At 46.2% G+C, this 22021-nt stretch overlaps 1 protein-coding gene across 1 annotated transcript in view; it reads right to left on the bottom strand.

Annotated features, from left to right (window-relative positions):
* TRPV1 (transient receptor potential cation channel subfamily V member 1) overlaps positions 1-17678 on the bottom strand; it is a 35563-nt gene extending 17885 nt beyond the window's left edge. The window contains exons 1-8 of the mRNA XM_039321330.1: positions 17649-17678; positions 14516-14829; positions 11603-11769; positions 6913-7065; positions 5301-5441; positions 3339-3637; positions 2387-2563; positions 1814-1978 (exon numbers count right to left, since the gene is read on the bottom strand). Of these exons, the coding sequence (XP_039177264.1) occupies positions 1814-1978; positions 2387-2563; positions 3339-3637; positions 5301-5441; positions 6913-7065; positions 11603-11769; positions 14516-14796 (1383 nt within the window). The 5' untranslated portion in view covers positions 14797-14829; positions 17649-17678. The remainder of the gene's footprint in view (positions 1-1813; positions 1979-2386; positions 2564-3338; positions 3638-5300; positions 5442-6912; positions 7066-11602; positions 11770-14515; positions 14830-17648) is intronic.
* Between the last annotated feature and the right edge of the window lie 4343 nt (positions 17679-22021).

Here is a 22021-nt window from a genome sequence, read left to right as displayed (position 1 = left end):
ACCACTTGAACACCATCATCGGCATTGAGAAATTCGCTATTAGTCAATTGCAAAAGGCGGCCTTACTAGGAACTGCTTCCATCCTGCGATGATACCTGTAATACCCAGGTCCTGGGTAAGGACTCCATAGGTAGACAAAATGCCAAATCCAGTCTGAACATCTGGCTGACTGTGCAATGATCCATAATAATAAATTTGGAAGGGACCTTGGAGGTCATCTAGTCCAACCCCCTGCTCAGGCAGGAAAACCCTATACCATTTCGGACAAATGTCTGTCCAGTCTCTTCTTAAAAACTTCCAGGGTTGGAGCATTCCCCACTTCTGCAGGCAAGGAGTTCCACTGGTTAATTGTTCTAACTGTTAGGAAATTTCTCCTTAGTTCTAGGTTGCTTCTCTCCTTGATTAGTTGATTATTATTTGTTCTTATTTTCAAATTCAGATAGTCCTCAACTTACCACCACGACGGAGCCCCAGATTTATGTGTCACATGAACATCCTATGTTGCCAGCACATAACCGGACGGAGGCTACATAGAAATGGAATATGGAGAAGCCGACTGCTGTTAAAACTGTTATGGCTTATGTTGCTGGAACCATGACTCTGTGAATGATGAGAACTGGGACGCTGGGTCTGACAACACTTGGATACCGGGAGGGGGTATTATAGGAAGAGGTTGAGTGGGACATTAGGGATGAGAATGGCGTGAACAGAAGCATGGACTCAATGCAAGGTTTGAACATAAGTACTAGCTGGATCAGGGCGTGGACTCAATGCAAGGTTTGAACATAAGTACTAGCTGGATCGGGGTGTGGACTCAATGTAAGGTTTGAACATAAGTACTAGCTGGATCGGGGTGTAGGTAGGGTGGAGGACTATCACAAGGCAGGTATGGGGAGGGGGACAGGTGGATTCCAGATGACCAATTAACCGTCAATTGGGGTGTGTACTCTGGGTGTGGTGGAGGAATGTATTTAGGGCAATGAATGGAGCTTCGTTCCAGTGCTAATTTAGTTTCAACATAGTGAATAAAGCTTGTTGAATACTGCAACGTTCCTGTTTCCTGGCTTTTGCGAAGCGCAGTTAGGATGTTCTGTTATTATGTTGCTAAGCGAGACATTTGTTGTTTTGCCCCATTTTATGGCCTTTCTTGCCACCGTTGTTAAGCGAATCACTGTCGTTTTTCAGTGAATTACAGGTTGTCCCCGGCTTATGACTGTTCTTTTGGCGACCATTCACAATTACATCGCAAAGAATGACTTGTGACCATTTTTCACACTTACGACCATTGCCGCATCCCCGTGGTTACGTGATCATAAATTCAGAGGCTGGGCTGCTATTGACGACAGTCGCGGTGATCCGGGGCTCACATGATCCCCTTTTGCTACCTGAATCTGGGGGGGGGGGAATGCCAGATTCACTTAACGGCCGTGTGACTAACTTCACAACTGCAGGGACTCACTTAACAACCCGGAGCGAGAAAGATTGTAAATAAATTCACTTAACCGACTAATTCCGCTTAGCAACGGAAGCTTTGGGCTCAATCGGGGTGGGGGAACGCTGAGGACTTTACATGGTCGTTAAATGTCCAGCTTCCTCCCCTTTGAATTTGCTCGTCTGGATCCGGCTGGGAAGATCACGGAGGGTAATCAGGTGTAACCCCGGGACGATGGAGGAACAACAACGGTGGGAAAAAAGGTGGTAACATGGGACGAGACTCAGGTAACCCACTGTCTTGCTTAGCGACGTAAATGTCGGGCTCACATGTGGTCACAAGTTGAGGACTACCTGGAAGCTGAATGAGGTGTGGTCTCACCGGTCCTTCCTTCTTGGTGGGTCTGTAGTAGGCAGCGACGGTGAGGATCAGGATGTGCACCGTGTAGGTGAAGAAGTTGAAGTAGAAGAGATGCTTCACAAATCTGTCCCATTTATCCTGCAGGAGCTGGTTGAGGGGTTCAACCAGGAGCATCTCGTGGCGGTTCTAGGAAGCAAAGACCCCCGAGGATTTATTTTATATTCATTTATCTATTTATTGGCATCATGCCGGTATTCTATTTTTTTTTTTACAAATAAGTCAAGGCGGCGAATGTAATTCAACACTCTTTTCTCCTTGTTTCCCCATCACAACACCCCTGTGAGGTGGGCTGGGCTAAAAGAGAGAGAGAGAGAGGGAGGGAGGGAGGGAGAGAGAGAGAGAGAGAGAGAGAGAGAGAGAGAGAGAGAGAGAGAGAGAGAGAGAGAGAGACTGGATCCCTCGGCCAAGCTTCCCAGGGGGGCCTTCCCCAGAGGTTGGACCTCCAATTTCCCAGAATTCCAGGCCTGGGGGATTCTGGGAGTCGCAGTCCTAACGCCTCGGGAGTGTGCCCAGGGGCGAAAGCTTTTGACCCACCGGGGTTTCGCTGCTGTAAGCGATGATCTCCAAGACGGAGTTCTTCTCGCAGGTGTCGATGCTGGAGAGGTCGTAAAGCGAGGAGTGGACGGGTCCATAGGCCCACTCGGTGAATTTGCGAGAGAGGTGACGGCATTCCGGCTCCTTCATCTCCCGCCGGAGGATGTAGGCAAAGACCTGGTGCCGAGGGGAAGAGAGAACTTTATTTCCTCCCTGAGCAGGGGGTTGGATTAGATGACCTCCAAGGTCCCAACTTTATCATTATCATCATCATCATATAATCTAAAGGTTCAACGTTCAACGTTAAAATAGCACTGAGAAAAGTGACCTATGGCTGTTTTTTACACTTACAACCATTGCGGCCTCCCCAGGTGATCCAGATTCAGCCACTTGGCAACTGGCAACTGACTCATATTTATGACGGTCACAGTGTCCTTTTGCGACCTTCTGACAAAGTCAGGGGGGGAAGAAACCAGATTTACTTACCAGCCCTGTTCCTCACTTAACCGCAATGATTCACTTAACCACCGTGGCAAGGAAGGTCGTAAAATGGGGCCAAACTCACTAAATAACTCTCTTGCTTAGCAAAAGAAAAATTTGGGTTTCATTCAGACAGCCATTGGTCTGTGGCCAAAGAAAAGGGGAAAAAATGGCGGACTGCGTTGTTTGGCGACCCCCGTGAAATGGTCGTTCGACCCCAAATGGGGTCCTGACCCACAGGTGGAGAACCACTGCTCTACCTATTCTATTCTATTCTATTCTATTCTATTCTATTCTATTCTATTCTATTCTATTCTATTCCATTCCATTCTACACATGAGTCAGTTACCAACTGGCTGAACTTTGGTCGCTTGACCAATGCGGATGCTGCGATACAGTCGCAAGTCACTTTTTTCAATGCTGTTGTAACTTCAAACAGTCGCTAAAGGAATAGTCGTACGTCGAGGACTACCTGTATCTTCCCCATCTTGGCTGCCAGGGTGAGCGGGGTCAGCCCTCTGCGGTTGGTGACTTCCTCCAGCCGCAGGGTGGGGTTGATCCTCGCCCCCAGGATGAGCATGTCGTTGTACATCCGGGTGACAAATTTGGTGTTGTCGACCGTGTTGTCGGCGATCTCCACCAGGGCGTGAAGGACGGTGTTGCCCATGGAGTCCTGCTCGGCGATGTTGGCGGGCTGGTAGGGGTTCTCCAGCAGGTACTTGACGATGTTCAGCTGGTTGGTGCAGGCGGCGAGAGAGAGGGGCAGCTCTCCTGCAGGCCGAAAACCAACAGGGAGAGAGGCGGGTGAAATAACGAGCGGAATCGTGATTTCAACAGAAGGAACGTCTACACTAGGTGTAAGCACTTGGGTCTGTCTCAATGTTATTGAGAGCCGACTTCCGTTTCAAGATAGCAGAAAGTTGGCTGGACTTCGGGAACGTTTATTCTAAGCTGGTGGCCCATATAGAGACTAGTAAACTGGGGCGGCAGAATTATATTGCGGAAGGAAGGAAGGAAGGAAGGAAGGAAGGAAGGAAGGAAGGAAGGAAGGGAGGGAGGAGGAGGGAGGGAGGGAGGGAGGAGGGAGGGTGGGAGGCAGAGAGAGACAGACAGAGAGAGAAAAAGGAAGGAAGGAAGGAGGGAGGGAGAGAGGGAGAAAGGAAGGAAGGAGGGAGGGAGGGAGAAAGGAAGAAGGGAGGGAGGGAGGGTGGAGTGAGAGAGAGGAGAGGGCGGAAGGAAGGAAGGGAGGGAGAGGGAGAGAAAAGACGGGAGGAGAGGAGAAAGAGGGAGAGGGTTGGAGGAGAGAGAGAGAAAGAAGTAGGAGGGAGAGAGGAAGGAAGGGAGGGTGGGAGGAGATAGAGAGAGAGAGAGAAAAAAGTGAGGAAGGAAGGAAGGAGGGAGGGAGGAAAGAAAGGAGAGGTAGGAGGGGGGAGAGAGAGAGAGAAAAAAGGAAGGAAGGAAGAAGGAAGGAAGGAAGGAAGAAGGAGGAAGGAAGGAAGGAAGAAGGAAGGAAGGAAGAAAGAGAGGGAGGGAGAAAGGAAGGAGAGGGAGGGAGGGAGGGAGAGAGAGAGATAGAAAAAGGACAGGAAGGAGAAAGGAAGTGGGAGTAGAGAGACAGAGAGAGGAAGGAAGGAAGGAGGGAGGGAAGGAGGAAAGAAGGAAGGAAGGAAGGAGGGAGGGAGGAAAGAAAGGAAGGAAGGAAGGAGGAAGGGAGGGAGAGAGAGAGAGAAAAAGGAAGAAAGGAAGGAAGGAAGGAGAGGGAGGGAGAAAGGAAGGAGGGAGGGACAGAGATAGAAAAAGGAAGGAAGGAAGGAAGGAAGGAAGGAAGGAAGGAGAAAGGAAGTGGGGGTGGAGAGACAGAGAGAGGAAGGAAGGAAGGAGGGAGGGAGGAAAGAAAGGAAGGAGGGAGGAAGGGAGGGAGAGAGAGAGAAAAAAAGGAAGGAAGGAAGGAAGGAAGGAAGGAAGGAAGGAAGGAAGGAAAGAGAGAGGGAGGGAGAAAGGAAGGAGGGAGGGAGGGAGAGAGAAAAACGGAAGGAAGGAAGGAAGGAGAGGGAGGGAGGGAGGGAGAGAGATAGAAAAAGGAAGGAAGGAAGGAGAAAGGAAGTGGGGTGGAGAGACAGAGAGAGGAAGGAAGGAAGGAGGGAGGGAGGGAGGGAGGGAGGGAGGGAAGGAGGAAAGAAGGAAGGAAGGAAGGAAGGAAGGAAGGAAGGAATGGAGAAAGTCTGGGAGAGCAGTGCAGGAGTCCCTTTAGATTAGAACATAGAATCACAGGGCTGGAAGTGACCTCAGAGGTCATCTAGACCAACCCAACTGTTCCCAACTGCCTCAGATCAGGCTGATCAGAACAGAGGCATCAATCATAGCCTCTTAAAGGCAAATTAAGGGGTTTTTTGGGACAAGGCACAAGAATTCCATATTTGGCCCCCGACTTTACCGAAATAAAATCCCGGCTTCCCCTTGATCTTCTGGAAGAACTCCCCGTGTGCTCTCGCGTGGACGTCCGCCCCGTTCTTGACCAAGAGGTTGACCAGGTACATGTTGCGTCTCTCGATGGCGATGTGGAGGGCCGTCTGACCTGCAAAGGCACCCATTAGATCAGGGTTTGTCAACCTTGGCAGCCTGAAGAGAGGTGGATTTCAGCTCCCAGAATGCCACAGCCAACATCTGTGGACTTCAACTCCCAGAATTCTGCTGGCTGGGGTCCTTCTCACTCAATGTTTGAAGGTCTAGTTCAGGGGCCTTCCAACTTGGCCCTTTTATGACTTGTGGACTTCAACTCCCAGAATTCCTCAATCAGTGTGCCTGGCTGAGGAATTCTGAGAGTTGAAGTCCATAAGCAGGGGTTTTCGAACTTGGCCCTTTTATGACTTGTGGACTTCAACTCCCAGAATTCCTCAGCCAGCACAGCTAAGTGACCTCCAAGGACCCCACTATGTCACACAGTCTGTCACCTTCTTGTCGAGGGGGGGGTGTCAATCTAAGCTTTTCACCCCACCTGAGGTTTGAAGGGAAAGGTATCCCAAAAGCCACATTGTTAAGGCACATTTTGGCGACCCGGAAGGAAGGATGGCCTCATTGTGAAGAAAAATCAAGGAAAAGAGACCCCAAGGTGATTAGAAAACTTCCTTTTTGATTTGAGATCACAGCCGAATTGGGTCCGGTAGAGGCTGGGTGGCTGTCAATTGTGTCAGGTGCCATAGGTAATAGTAATAGTAATAGTAATAGGAAGAAGAAGAAGAAGAAGAAGTAGAAGAAGAAGAAGAAGAGGAAGAGGAAGAGGAAGAGGAAGAGGAAGAGGAAGAGGAAGAAGAAGAAGAAGAAGAAGAAGAAGAAGAAGAAGAACAACAACAACAACAAGGAAGAACAAGAAGAACAAGAACAACAACAAACAACAACAACTACAACTACAACAACAACAGAGTTGGAAGGGACCGTGGAGGTCATCTAGTCCAACCCCCTGCTCAGGCAGGAAACCCTACACCATTTCAGACAAATGGCTGTCCAGTCTCTTCTTAAAAACTTCCAGTGTTGGAGCATTCACCGCTTCTGGAGGCAGGTGTTTCTAACAGGCAGTCCTCGACTTACGCCCAATCACTTAATGACTATTTGAAGTTGCAATGGACCCCCCCTGGGAATACGTACGACCCAGATTCAAAATCCCGACGGCCGCCCCCCCCCTTTGTAGCCTTCCATGGTCACGTGACCACATTTGATGAGTTTTGCTTCCTGTTTCCAGCAAAATCAGGCCCTGCTGGTTCTCTTAACGACCCTAGTTTTCGCTTAATGACTGAGAACAAAAATCGGTCATGGGGTGACCCAATTGATGACCGTTCCAAAACCCAGTGACCCGGTTTACGACCATCACATGTTACGAGCACGATGGGCAGGCTGCATTATGCCTGTACCTGGAGGGGTACCTTCTACCACAGTGATGTGGGGGGGGGTTGGACTTGATGACCTTTAAGGTCCCCGTCCTCCCTTCCGTGCTACAGCTCCCAAAGCATTAGAAACCCTGAGGAACTGCTCTCCTCCAAGCCCGTCTTTACCCCGATAATAGCTGTCCGTGTATCCGGTGTTCACAAACTCCTTCAAGTTCTCCGTCTTCTCCGCAATCTCCAGCAAGAGAGGGATGGTGTCGTTGCGGCCATTGTGGAGGTTGAGCATGGCCTTCAGCAGGCAAGTCTTGCCAGTGTCGGGCTCTGAGAATCGAGAAACGGGATGGGAGAAACGGGGATGAGGTCAAAAAAGTCAAGATGGCGGCACGCAAGACCATCCGAGGTCCACCAATTTTTTTTATGGGCTGGTTTTACACCTTTGTGTAGGCTTTTGCGTCTTCATGTGTGCTTTTAAGGCTGCCATGTGCATCTGTATGCTTCTATGTGCATCTTATGCCTTTATGCGTGTTTTTAAGGCTTCCATGTGAATTTTATGCTTCTATGTGCATCTTATGCCTTTATGTGTGTTTTTAAGGCTTCCATGTGAATTTTATGTTTCTATGTGCATGTTATGCCTTTATGTGTGTTTTTAAGGCTTCCATGTGAATTTTAAGTTTCTATGTGCATCTTATGCCTTTATGCGTGTTTTTAAGGCTTCCATGTGCATTTTATGTTTCTATGTGCATCTTATGCCTTTATGCGTGTTTTAAGGCTTCCATGTGCATTTTATGTTTCTATGTGCATCTTATGCCTTTATGTGTGTTTTTAAGGCTTCCATGTGCATTTTATGTTTCTATGTGCATCTTATGCCTTTATGCGTGTTTTTAAGGCTTCCATGTGCATTTTATGCTTCTATGTGCATCTTATGCCTTTATGTGGGCTTTTAAGGTTTCCATGTGCATTTTATGTTTCTATGTGCATCTTATGCCTATGTGTGTTTTTAAGGCTTCCATGTGCATTTTATGTTTCTATGTGCATCTTATGCCTTTATGTGTGTTTTTAAGGCTTCCATGTGCATTTTATGTTTCTATGTGCATCTTATGCCTTTATGCGTGTTTTTAAGGCTTCCATGTGCATTTTATGCTTCTATGTGCATCTTATGCCTTTATGCGTGTTTTTAAGGCTTCCATGTGCATTTTATGTTTCTATGTGCATCTTATGCCTTTATGCGTGTTTTTAAGGCTTCCATGTGCATTTTATGTTTCTATGTGCATCTTATGCCTTTATCCGAGTTTTAAGGTTTCCATGTGCATTTTATGTTTCTATGTGCATCTTATGCCTTTATGCGTGTTTTTAAGGCTTCCATGTGCATTTTATGTTTCTATGTGCATCTTATGCCTTTATGTGTGTTTTTAAGGCTTCCATGTGCATTTTATGCTTCTATGTGCATCTTATGCCTTTATGCGTGTTTTTAAGGCTTCCATGTGCATTTTATGTTTCTATGTGCATCTTATGCCTTTATGCGTGTTTTTAAGGCTTCCATGTGCATTTTATGCTTCTATGTGCATCTTATGCCTTTATGTGGGCTTTTAAGGTTTCCATGTGCATTTTATGTTTCTATGTGCATCTTATGCCTATGTGTGTTTTTAAGGCTTCCATGTGCATTTTATGTTTCTATGTGCATCTTATGCCTTTATGTGTGTTTTTAAGGCTTCCATGTGAATTTTATGCTTCTATTATGTGCATGTTAGGCCTTTATGTCTGTTTTTAAAGCTTCCATGAGCCATTTTCTGTACTTTTTGTATGCTGTTATACTGGCTTTATGTGATTTTTTTTTCCTGCTTTTTCTCTGTTTTAATGCCTCTCTGTGCTTTTCTATGCATTTATGTATGATTTGTGCTTTTATGTGTGTTTTTATGTTTCCAGGCATATGTTTATGCTTTGATGTTATATTCCATATTCTGATGTGAATTTTATGTGCATTTTTTCCTGCCTTGTGCCTATGTACATTTTTATACAAGACATTTTTATATCTGTATACCTTTATGCCAACATGAACAACGAAGTATTGTAACTTTACAGATTTTCTACAAGCTCCACCTTATCATTGTTCACCCCACCCAGTCGCTGCTCCAGATGACGGCATTCAATTCTGGGCACTACAAAGAGCTGGAGTGGGTTCCATTTCCCACCCGCATGCTTTAAGAGGGGTGGGCTTCCACTCCCAGAATCCCCCAGCCAGCCTGCTTTAAGAGGGGTGGTCTTCAGCTCCCAGAATTCCCCAGCCAGCATGCTTTAAGATAGGTGGGCTTCCACTCCCAGAATTCCCCAGCCGGCCTGCTTTAAGAGGGGTGGACTTCCACTCCCATAATTCCCCAGCCAGCCTGTTTTAAGATGTGTGGATTTCCACTCCCAGAATTCCCCAGCCAGCCTGTTTTAAGATGTGTGGACTTCCACTCCCAGAATCCCCCAGCCAGCCATGCTTTAAGATGAGTGGACTTCCATTCCCAGAATTCCCCAGCCAGCCTGCTTCAAGATGGGTGGATTTCCGCTCCCAGAATCCCCCAGCCAGCCATGCTTCAAGATGGGTGGACTTCCACTCCCAGAATCCCCCAGCCAGCCATGCTTTAAGATGGGTGGACTTCCACTCCCAGAATTCCCCAGCCAGCCTGCTTCAAGATGGGTGGATTTCTGCTCCCAGAATCCCCCAGCCAGCCTGCTTCAAGAGGGGTGGACTTCCGCTCCCAGAATTCCCCAGCCAGCCTGCTTTAAGAGGGGTGGACTTCCACTCCCAGAATTCCTCAGCCAGCCTGCTTTAAGATGTGTGGACTTCCACTCCCAGAATTCCCCAGCCAGCCTGTTTTAAGATGTGTGGACTTCCACTCCCAGAATCTCCCAGCCAGCCTGCTTTAAAATGTGTGGACTTCCACTCCCAGAATTCCCCAGCCAGCCTGCTTTAAGAGGGGTGGGCTTCCTTACTGGCTGGGGTATTTTCTCTCTTCCAAGCCTTCCAGACTTTCGTATTCGTAAGAACTGCTATGCAAGAAGGACAACACTTTGGAAACAACTCAACAGCATCATTTCCAGGGTGAAAATAAGAGTCCAATTTTCAAGACTTTCAAATCTTATTGTAAATATTATTACTTCCTTCCTCTCGTTTGTACCAGGCGGGTTTCATGCTCCTGATTTTCTACTCAGAGTGGTTTTCCGATTCCTTTCACATTTGGTTGTAAAACCCCTTTGAGATCTTTTGTTGCAGTGACAGCAGGGAGATAGTTCCAATAAATCTGTGTGTTTCACAACCTTGGCAACCTTAAGAGGTGTGGACTTCAACTCCCAGAATCCCCCAGCCAGCCTGGGGATTCTGGGAGTTGAAGTCCCCACCTCTTAAGGTTGCCAAGGTTGTGAAACGCAGCAATAAATCACTTTTATAAATAAAGCAGAGATTGCAAATGAGAGCAAACATCCCGAATCCAACAAAAAGATTCTGCAATGTGGAGGAATTTGCACGTGCAGCAAACTGCCATGCATTGCCCCCCACAAACCTCATAACCTTTTGATACCCTTTGTCCCAAGGAAGCAGCCAAAAGATCACCCCCTTTTGACTTAATATCTTACCCACCTAAATAAATAATATGCTTTAAGTTCCCCCTTATCTCTTCCTGTCTTTATCTCTTCTTGTCTTTATCAGTTCTTTCTCCTTTTCTAATTTACCTGTATTTGTTTTTACCTGCTCTCAACAGGTAATGTTACTAGAAAATAATTGCTTATATGAAGGAATTTTTCAATTAGTTTATGTCAACAGCTAAAGATTAAACTTCTAAAGGTAAAATGTCAGCAGTTAATGGTAAAGTCTATGTATGTAAAAAGTATATAAGAAACAATAAACTCAGAGTTTGTGAAGCTGTGTGAAGATGTGTCATGCAGCTTCAAATCTCTGCTCAAGACATGCCTCTTTTTCTTAGCATCGTTACACTGCAAAATGAGCCCATCGTGAGGCAGATTAAAACAAAAACACCAGATTGTCAGTTTTATCTTCTTCTAACTCTCCTGAGAAAAGGGTGTTCTATTAAAGAAGAATAAAAAACAATCTTTTGGTGAAAATGTGGAGAATAGATAGTCCTCAACTTACAACAGCTCCTTTAGTGACCGTTCGAAGTTACGGCACTGAAAATTGTGATTTATGACCGTTTTTCACTCTTACAACCATTCCAGCATCCCCATGATCACATGATCAAAACTGGGATGCTTGACATCCGGCTCATTTTTATGACGGTCGTCGTATCCCGGGGAAACATGTGATCCTCTTTTGTGACCTTCTGACAAAGAAAAGTCCGTGGGGAAGATAGATTCACTTAACGACTGTATTATCAACTTAACTGCCGTGATTCACTTAACAATCGTGGCAAGACAGATTGTAAAATTTGGGCACTTAACAATTATCTCACTTAGCAACAGAAATGTTGGGTTCAGTTGCGGTCGTAAGTTGAAGACCCCCTGTAATTACTAAATCCAACCTGGGTCTTTCTGGAGAATGAGCCGAGGTGGCGCAGCAGTTAGAGTGCAGCACTGCAGGCCACTTTAGCTGACTGTGTTCAGCAGGTCAGCGGTTCAAATCTCACCGGCTCAAGGTTGACTCAGCCTTCCATCCTTCCGGGGTAGGTAAAATGGGGACCCAGATTGTTGGGGGCAATGTAAATATATATATATATATATACATTGCTTACTGGTGTACACCGCTTAGAGAGTGCTTGCACTTAAAGCGGTATATAAGTCTCCTAAATAAATAAATAAATGTTGTCTCCACAGGATATCACATTGTTCGTTGTGACGTGCGCACACCAATGTTTCTCTCACTCACCTTTAAACTCCGCATCGGTCAGGTTTTTTACCGATTCCAGCAAGAAGATCAGCAAGTCATCCAACTGGCTCGTGTCTCCTTGCGCTACGGCATCAAAGAGAGTCCTCCGGTCGTATATCTTGAAAGCTTTCCCAGCACATACCCCGATGGATGCTGTGGACAATAGCCTGCCGAAGGAAAGGGAAGGGGATGAGATTTGCTAATTGATTGATTGATTGATTGATTAAATTTATATGCCTCTCATCGCACTGCTGAAGCGACTCTGCTGATTGTCAGCGGTAACAGGAAGTCCACTGTTATGGTTCTGGCTAATGAAACACTTCAAAGAACATCCAGGCATTTATTTGCCTAAAAGTCAGTGATTGTTACAAAAATGTTGGCACATGCATAACGGAGGGATGCTAGGATCTAAGTCAGTGGTTCTCAACCTTTTTAATGCTGTGACCCCCAACCGGTCATAAGTCGAGGACTACTCAACTGGTCGTAAGTCGAGGACTACTCCACTGGTGCAGCACCGTTTGCAGAATGGGACTTTTGGCGGGCTCAGCAGGGCAGAGACAGCCTGGACAATTCCTATTGGCTTTTGAAAGCCAATAGAATTGGACTCTATTCAAGAGAATCTATTCGATTGGCTTTCAAAAGCCAATAGAATAAAAGGGAGTAGCACAGCTAAGGAAAAGGGGGAAAAAATGGCGGACTGCGTTGTTTGGCGACCCCCGTGAAATGGTCGTTCGACCCCAAATGGGGTCCTGACCCACAGGTTGAGGACCACTGATCTAAGTTCTCTTCCTCTGAGCAGTTAAATTATCAGCCTGTTCCCTCCCTAAATTAGCCGTCACATCTCACATTATCCAATTAGTGTGAAGGTCAAATGTTTTCTTCCTTTTTCTTTCCCGGGCTTTACCCCCAACCCCCCTTCTGCTCTGTATTAACCCCATAATTACCAGACAATTCTGCATATTGTCAAAAGCAAGAATATACAATATTTGCAGCGTTGACATCCACTTTCCCTGCATCTCTTATAGGACAGTTAAGTTCCTCCGTGGTTGCCAAAATCGCGAGTCTAAAGAGACTCCTCCGATTGTATATCTTGAAAACTTTCCCAGCACATACCCCGATGGATGCTCTGGACAGTAGCCTGCCGAAGGAAAGGGGAGGGGATGAAATTTGCTAATTGATTGATTGATTAAATTTATATGCCTCCCATCACACTGCTGAAGCAACTCTGCTGATTGTCAGCAGTAACCGGAAGCCTACTTTTCCTGCATCTCTTATAGGAGAGTCATGTTATTTTGTGGTTGCCAAAATCACGAGTCTAAAGAGACTCCTCCAATTGTATATCTTGAAAGCTTTCCCAGCACATGCACCGATGGATGCTGTGGCAAGTAGCCTGCTGAAGGGAAGGGGAGAGGATGAGATTTGTTTGTTTGTTTGTTTGTTTGTTTGTTAGTTTATATGCCTCCCATTGCACTGCTGAAGTGACTCTGCTGACTGTCAGCGGTAACTGGAAGCCCACTTTTCCTGCATCTCTGATAAAAGAGTCTCATGTTACTTCGTGGTCGCCAAAATCGCAAGTCTGATAACCACTTTTCAAGCTGATACCCAGGAGCGTCCTCGACTTACAACCATTCGTTTAGTGAGCATTCAAAGTTGCAATGGCACTGGGGAAAAAAGTGACTTATTTGAAAATAAAACTGCCAAATGCCCCCAAATCTTTGATGTTTCTCTTTTCCAATACGGCATTGTTGGACCTTGTTCCAACCTGGAGAAAGGAAATGCCCAGACTATCTATTTATTTATTATATCCTACGTTTATTAGTTTTATAAGTAACACAAGGCAAGAAATGTACATAACATTTCTTGCTACTCCTGTTGTCCCCACAACAACCTTAGGAGGTGGGTTGGGCTCAGAAAGAGGGACTGATCCAAAGTTCCCCAGCCAGCTTTCATGCTTAAGGTGGGACTAGAACTCACCGTCTCCTGACTGGCCCAAAATCACTCAACCAACTTCCGTACCTAAGGTGGAACTAGAACGTTTTGTCTCCTGGTGATTCGCCAAAGTTGACTTTCCTACCTAAGGCAGGATTAGAACTCCCCACCTCCTGGTTTCTATCCCAGTGCCTTAAGCACTAAATCAGTGGTTCTCAACCTGTGGGTCAGGACCCCATTTGGGGCCGAACGACCATTTCACGGGGGTCGCCAAACAACGCAGTCCGCCATTTTTTCCCCCTTTTCCTTAGCTGTGCTCCTCCCTTTTATTCTATTGGCTTTTGAAAGCCAATAGAATAGACTCTCTTGAATAGAGTCTAATTCTATTGGCTTTCAAAAGCCAATAGGAATTGTCCAGGCGGTCTCTGCCCTGCTGAGCCCGCCAAAAGTCCCATTCTGCAAACGGTGCTGCAAGTTGTCTGCAGCGAAGGTGAGCTGTCTGGAAGTTTCCACCCCTCCCTGCTGAGCAACTACTAAAAATGTAAGTAAAAGAGGGCCAGGGCTGGGAGGTGGGAGGCCGGCAGGCGCAGGTAGGATTGCTGGCACGAGTGGGGCCCGGCGGGTGCCTTACCTCCCTTGGGCTGGACCAGCTGGTAGACCAGCCGGTGGTCGGCCTGCGCCGTCTCTGCCGCTTGCCAGCTACGCCTCGGCCAGTGCAGGGGGCGGCACCATGCATGTGCGGCGCTCCCGGGCAAGGAAAGTCCTCGACTTACGACCAGTTGGGTAGTCCTCGACTTACGACCGGTTGGGTAGTCCTCGACTTACGACCGGTTGGGGGGGGTCGCGGCATTAAAAAGGTTGAGAACCACTGCACTAAACTAAATTGTCTCTAAACAACATGCAACATTCGCTTTCTGTTTTAGCCTAAAATCTAAATATACAACCTCATCCTGAGCAAAGTTTAGAGTAGACGAGTCCTCTTACTTGGGACAGTGGTTCCCACACCGCCCTCTTTCCAAGCTCAGGCTGAACTTGATGATGGGGTTGGAGGCCAGCTGCTCCATATGGTAGAAGGAGTCCATGGGAGCCATGTCCTTGTCACCATCGCCAATCCCGAACCGCGCTCGTCTCGCAAAGATGCCGTGCTTCGTCCCCTTGGGTGTGCCCGCTGCAGCGTCTTCGCCGTCCGTGTGATCATCCGTGCTTTCAGATTCCTCCAGATCTGAGCTACCAAGCTTTCTCATCTTCCCAAGAATACTCGACATGGCCAGTTACGAAGGACTCACCTCACCTGGAAGCTACAAATGAGACATCGGTCGCAAAATGAAACACCGGTCCTTGGTGCTCTCCGAGCTGGGTGGTTTTCTTGCAGATGTTTCATGACCCAACTAGGGAACATCATCAGGGCTAGAAGGGAAGGGGGCTGTGGGGGTCCTTGGTGCTCTCTGAACTTGGTGGTTTTCTTGCAGATGTTTCATGACCCAACTAGGTAACATCTCCAGCGCTAGAAGGGGAGTGGAAGTTGTGGAAGGAAGAAGAAGGAGGAGAAGGGGAAGAGGAGGAGGAGAAGAAAGAGGAAGAGAAAGAGGAGGAGGAGGGGAGAAAGACTGAGGGATCCTTGGTGCTCTTTGAGCTTGGTTGTTTTCTTGCAGACGTTTCATGACCCGACTAGGCAATGTCATCAGTGCTAGAAGGAAGGAGAAGGAAGCGGAGGACTGTGGGGTCCTTGGCGCTCTCTGAGATGGTTGCATTTTTGCAGATGTTTCATGAACCAACTGGGCAACGTCATCAGTGCTAGAAGAGTTTGGGGAGAGGAAGAGGAGGAGGAGGAGGAGGAGCACTGTAGTGTTCTCTGAGCTTGGAGTCGTTTCATGACTCAAACTAGGTAACATCATCAGTGCTAGAAAGGAGCGGGGTTTACTCTCAATTTATATTCTAGTCCTAATATATATTCTAATTGAAACCAATCCCCTCTCCCTTCTAGCACTGATGATGTTGCCTAGTTGGGTCATGAAATGTCTGCAAGAAAACAATGAAACTCAGAGAGCAGCAAGGACCCCCACAGTCGTCGTCGTCCTCTTCCTCCTCCTCCTCCTCCTCCAATCTCATTCCTTCCAGCACTGATAATGTTATCTAGTTGGGTCATGAAACGTCTGCAGGAAAACATCTGAGCTCAGAGAACAGCAAGGACCCCACGGTTCTCCTCCTCCTCTTCCTCCTCCTCCTCCTCCTCTTCCTCTCCCGCCTCCTCCTCCTCCTCCAATCCCATTCCTTCCAGCACTGATAATGTTACCTAGTTGGGTCATGAAATGTCTGCAAGAAAATAATGACTCAGAGAGCACCAAGGACCCCACAGTCGTCGTCATCGTCCTCCTCCTCCTCCTCCTCCTCCTCCTCCAATCCCATTCCTTCCAGCACTGATAATGTTACCTAGTTGGGTCATGAAACGTCTGCAGGAAAACAACCGAGCTCAGAGAACAGCAAGGACCCCACTGATCAACTCTGATCTATAAATATTCTCCTCTATCGGTATCCTTCGCAAATATCTTTTTTTTAGAAAGATCAGGGGGCGAATTAAAATGCTGGTGGAGATGTCATAATATAGGCAGACATTTGACTCTAAGGGAGTCTGCCCTTTATGACTGTAAGGTCATAAAATGGGACGATCACATGACAACTATATCTTACAACGTTTGTTGTAAGAGTCATTAAGAGAACTTACGACCATTTGTTTAGGGACTGTTTGAAGTTACGACACTGAAAAAAAAACGGCCTATGATCAGTCCTCGCACTTACGACCATCGCAGCATCCACATGATCTAATTTGGGCGCTTGGCAACCGATGTCGTATTTATGATGGGTTGAAGCGTCCCGGGGTCATGTGACCTTCCCAGCTGGCTTCCAAGAAGCCAAAGTCAGTGGGGAAATCCAGGTTCACTTAACGACCGGGTGATACATTTAACAACTGCAGTGATTCGCTTAATGACGGGGGCAAAAAAGGTTGTAAAATTGGGCACGGTTCACGCAACCACCACCTTGCTTAGCATTCTGGGGTAAAATGGGGCAAAACTCACATCACAAATTTCTCACTTAACGACATACATTTTGAGCTCAACTGCGGTCGTAAGGTCGAGGATTACCTGTAACATTCCCTTTATAAATGTTATTTTTTTTTTCTTGCCTGCAAAAAAAAATATCCATGTTCAACTTTGCTGTGGCTGTAAGAAACAGGGATTTCTAGAAGTGTTGAGCTAGAAGGGATACTGATTGTTTTCATTACAGAAATCTTTTTTTTCTCTCTCTTTTTCTGAATTTGGTTAGCCTAGCCAAATTCAAGAATTTTGAGGTCCCCTTTTTTTTTTCATTTCAGAAAATAAACTCGTGGTTCTTTTTTTTGCCAGTAATAAAACGTTTCTGCTTTGGATCGTGTTTGGTCTGGAATATTCATTTAATATTCCCGCACGAAAAGAGGGAAAATAACGCCTCTTATTTAAAAATTAAATTAAGTTGCATTGAATAGCAATCAAACGACGCAATCATTTTGCATTCTTTCTTCGATTCGCCTACAAAAGCTTGAATAAACATCCCGACAGAAGGTTGGACCACAAATAGGTCTGTTTTTGTCTTAATCATCAAATGTTTAAAATCATAGAATCCTAACTCTGAGAGGGACCTTGGAGGTCTTCTAGTCTAACCCCCCCCCCGAGGCAGTAGTCCTTATTCCATCCCAAATAAACGTTTGTCCAGTCTTTTCTTAAAAATTGGACTGAACGCCTAAACCTCGTTTTCAACCGGATGGCTTTGGCTTGTCTTAATTCCATAATTCTTCTCCAAGTTACGACCAAGCAACGATAGGTTGCAAACTTCTAATTTAATTTTTTTAAAAAAAATAACGTTAGCCCTCTGCTATGTTGGGTTAATACAAAAGTCTCCCCTTTCCATTTTTCACTTTAAAAAAAAAAAAAGGTTTTAGCTTTATGCCCTTAGATCAGAATTAAATAAATTCGAACGGCATCACTCCGATAAGGGAACCAGCATCCCTTAGCCAAACCCACACTGAACTTTTCAAATCAAAATTTGGTTTAAAAAAAAAAAAAAAACAATCCCCAGGACTTACAGAGGTAGCCAAGGTTTGCCTCCTGTTCACTGCACCTTATTCTGGATGGTCTTTAATATTTTCTGTGAGATACGTCCTGCCTTAGGCGTTGCCTTGGGGGGGTAAAAAAAAAAATCAGCTTTTTTTTTTTCCCTCTTCTGGAATCATCTACTGGTGGTGTAGACCGTGTCAAGGAAGATTTGACAGGCAAGCGGTAATGCCAAAGAGAAACCCTGGATTTGACTAATACGATAATGGAGAAAGCAAATTCAGAAATGATGGCTATTCCCAAGAGGCTTGTAAAGCTTTTTGCAAAAGGAAGAAAACAACCGAACACATTTAACAAAATAACAGAAATAACAGAGTCGGGAGGGACCCTTGGAGGTCTTCTAGTCCAACCCCCTACACAAGCAGGAAGCCCTATACTGTTTCAGACAAATGGTTATCCAATCTCTTCTTCAAAACCTCCAGTGTTGGGGCACCCACAACATCTGAAGGCAAGCCCTTCCACTGATTACAATAGAATCATAAGGCGGAAAGGGACCTTGGAGGTCTTCTAGTCCAACCCCCTGCTCAGGCAGGAAACCCTATACCAGTGGTGGCGAACCTATGGCACGCGTGCCAGAGGCGGCACTCAGAGCCCTCTCTGTGGGCACATGCGCCATGCCCCGGAGATGGTAACCATGTCTCTTCAATCAGCCGCCCGCTAACTCGCTGAGATCCCACGTGGCCAGATGCATCCCAGCATGGCTGGTTTCCCTCCCCCTGTCCCATCCCTCCTGGCCTTGTATGCTCTTCTTTTTCCGGGCACGATCCACTGCATCTATGCTTCTCTGAACTGCTGGCAGTGGGCTACAGAGCCCCAGAGTGCGTCGGTCGAGGGGCCGGCAGACTGTGGCTGCTGATGGACACCGTTGACCCCATGTGCTCGCTGGCCTCTGTGTGTGTGGGGGGGGTGATGGTGTCAGGCAGCAGCTGCCCCGGCCTCTGGCCCGCCTTGCCCTGCGGCAATGGCACCCCTGCCCTGCCTCGCCTTGCCTCGCCTCACCCCGCAGCACGTGCCTCCTGCCCACCGCCCCACCTGCCAGAGACCCCCTGGATCTGCCCCAACCCGGCCCGGCCCCCACAGGCGTCCCTCCCCACGAGCAACATCGAGGTGATCACGCCCACCTTGGCCACACTCACCCAGTCTGCCATGACCACCACAGCCACGCCCACCCAGTGGGCCACGCCCACCTGGCACCCGGCAATAAATAAGTGGGTTTGGGGTTGCAGTTTGGGCACTCGGTCTCTCAAAGGTTCGCCATCACTGCCCTAGACCGTTTCAGACAGAAGGTTGTGCAATCAATTCTGAAAAACCTCCAGTGATGGAGCATCCAGGATGTTGAGACTCTGAAAAGGAGCACAGAGAAGAGCAACAAAGATGATCAGGGGTCCGGAGGCTAAAATAGATGGAGAACGGTTGCAGGAATTGGGTACGTCTAATCTAACAAAGAGAAGGACGAGGGGTGACATGATTGCAGCCTTCCAATATTTGAGGGGCTTGCCACAAAGAAGAGGGGGCTCAAATCTGTTCTCCAAAGCGCCTGAAGGCAGGACAAGAAGCAACGGATGGAGAAACTCATCAAGGAGAGAAGCAACCTAGAACTACGGAGAAACTTCCTGACAGTGAGAACAATTAACCAGTGGAGCAACCTGCCTCCAGAATCGGTGAATGCTCCCACACTGGAGGTTTTTAAGAAGAGACTGGACAGCCATTTGTCTGAAATGGAATAGGGTTTCTTGCCTGAGCAGGGGGTTGGACTAGATGACCTTCAAGGTCCCTTTCAACTCTGTTATCCTTCCTTCCTTCCTTCTCCATCACTGGAGGTGTTTAAGACGAGATTGGACAACCATTTGTCTGGCATGGTATATGTTTCCTGCTTGAGCAAGGGGGCTGGACTAGAAGACCTCCCTTCCAACTGTGTTGTTCTGTTATAGGGCACAATCTTGGGAAATAGGAAATTCAAAGTTTTGAATCTTTGCAGCCTGGAATTTTAATTCCAGGAAGAGAAAGATAACAAAGGCTAATTTGGCTTCTAGCAACAGCTTTGGAAATGTCCAGGAAATTGTGTTTAGCTTCACTGGATTTAGGGTCTGGTTTGTTGTTGTTGTTTTTAAACTGTAGGAAAAAACCAGACCATCTCTGGATGTGACCTCATTTCCACTTCACACAGTCTGTCAAGGAAGCTACAATATCAGCAAAAACCCCCCTCCTTTTTTTGTTTTTGATTTTTTTTGCTGTTGCCAGAGTTCACTACAAAATATTGCTGGGAAATAAAACATAGCCATAAAAACTCTCCAAGGAATTTAAAACACACAGACACACGCACACAAACACAACGAGCACGACAATAGAAGCAGATTTCTTTTGAAAACAGAACACAGGGTGGAAATGCGGCATTAGTTCTGCATCGGAAATTGGAATATGAAATCCGTTTTTGGCTAATGAGGCAATGGAAAAGTCCCCGCAAATTCATTTCTGATACAGGTAAGTCCTTGGCTTATGACCAGCACGGTTGCTAAGTGAGACATTTGTTCAATGAGTTTTGCCCCATTTAATGACCTCTCTTGCTCCAGTTGTTAAGTGAATCACTGCAGCTATTAAGTTAGTAACCCGGTTGTTAAGTGAATCGGGCTTCCAGCCATTGACTTTGCTTGTCAGAAGGTCGCAAAAGGGGATCACGTGACACACACACACCAGGACACTGCGACCGTCATAAATACGAGTCAGTTGCCCAGCATATGAATTTTGATCCTGTGACCATGGGGGGGGGATGCTGCAACGTTCGTAAGTGTAAAACACGGCCATTAAGACACTTTTTTCAGTGTCGTTATAACTTCGAAGAGTCACTAAACGAATTGTTGTAAGTTAAGAGGCTGGACTAGAAGACCTCCAAGGTTCCTTTCTATTCTATTCTGTTCTGTTCCATTCCATTCCATTCCATTCATTATTCTATTCTATTCTATTCTATTCTATTCTATTCTATTCTATTCTCAATAAAGATTCTATTCTATTCTATTCTATTCTATTCTCAATATTCTATTCTATTCTATTCTCAATAAAGATTCTATTCTATTCTATTCTATTCTTATTCTATTCTATTCTTCTATTCTATTCTATATTTCTATTCCATTCCATTCATTATTCTATTCTATTCTATTCTATTCTATTCTATTCTATTCTATTCTTAATAAAGATTCTATTCTATTCTATTCTTATTCTATTCCATTCCATTCCATTATTCTATTCTATTCATTATTCTATTCTGTTCTATTCTATTCTATTCTATTCTATTCCTATTCTTATTCTATTATTCTATTCCATTCCATTCATTATTCTATTCTATTCTATTCTATTCTATTCATTATTCTGTTCTATTCTGTTCTATTCTATTCTATTCCATTCCATTATTCTATTCTATTCTATTCCATTCCATTCCATTCCATTCCATTCATTATTCTATTCTATTCTATTCTATTCTATTCTATTCTATTCTATTCTATTCTATTCTATTCTATTCTATTCATTATTCTATTCTATTCTATTTTGGCCATCTAATGAGAAGGAAGGATTCACTGGAGAAGAGCCTAATGCTGGGAAAGATTGAGGGCAATAGAAGAAGGGGACGACAGAGAATGAGATGGCTGGATGGAGTCACTGAAGCAGTAGTGAATTTAAATGGACTCCAGAAGATGGTAGAGGACAGGAAGACCTGGAGGAATGTTGTCCATAGGGTCGCGATGGGTCGGACACGACTTCGCAGTTAACAACAACAACAACATTCTATTCTATTCTATTCTATTCTATTCTATTCTATTCTATTCTATTCTATTCTATTCATTATTCTATCCCATCTCATCTCATCCCATCCCATTCTAATTCTATTCTATATTCTATTCTAAAAGACTATCTGTATTTGGAAAATGCCCTGAAAAGATCATCAAAGAATCTAACATTGTGCTATCTGCCCATAATTCTTTTCAGATCAATCTCCTTCAGAATATTGTATACCAGTGGTGGCGAACCTACGGCACGCATGCCAGAGGCGGCACTCGGAGCCCTCTCTGTGGGCACACGTGCCGTTACCCCAGCCTTGCCTCCCCTCATGACCCCCTCTCCAGCAGCCCCCCTGGAGGAGAGTCACCCCCGAGCGTGGCCCACCGGGAGCAGCGCAGCCAAGGACATGGCAGCCCAGCAGTGTAGACAAGACTCTGCCCTCACGCCCCATCGCACGCAGTTGATGCTGCGGGGCGCGGGCAGAGGGCCCTGGAGACCGCCATGGTGCTGTTGGGCTGCCTGAGTGATCTGCAGTGGGCTGTGGAGGCGGTGAGTGGCCCCATGGGCAGGCAGG

Source organism: Crotalus tigris, unplaced genomic scaffold (genome assembly GCF_016545835.1).
Source record: "Crotalus tigris isolate CLP2741 ecotype Arizona unplaced genomic scaffold, ASM1654583v1 scf7180000023738.1706062, whole genome shotgun sequence".
Classification (NCBI taxonomy): Eukaryota; Metazoa; Chordata; class Lepidosauria; order Squamata; family Viperidae; genus Crotalus; species Crotalus tigris.
The sequence above is the reverse complement of the archived record's forward strand: the minus strand, read 5'-3'. Positions and strand labels throughout refer to the sequence as shown.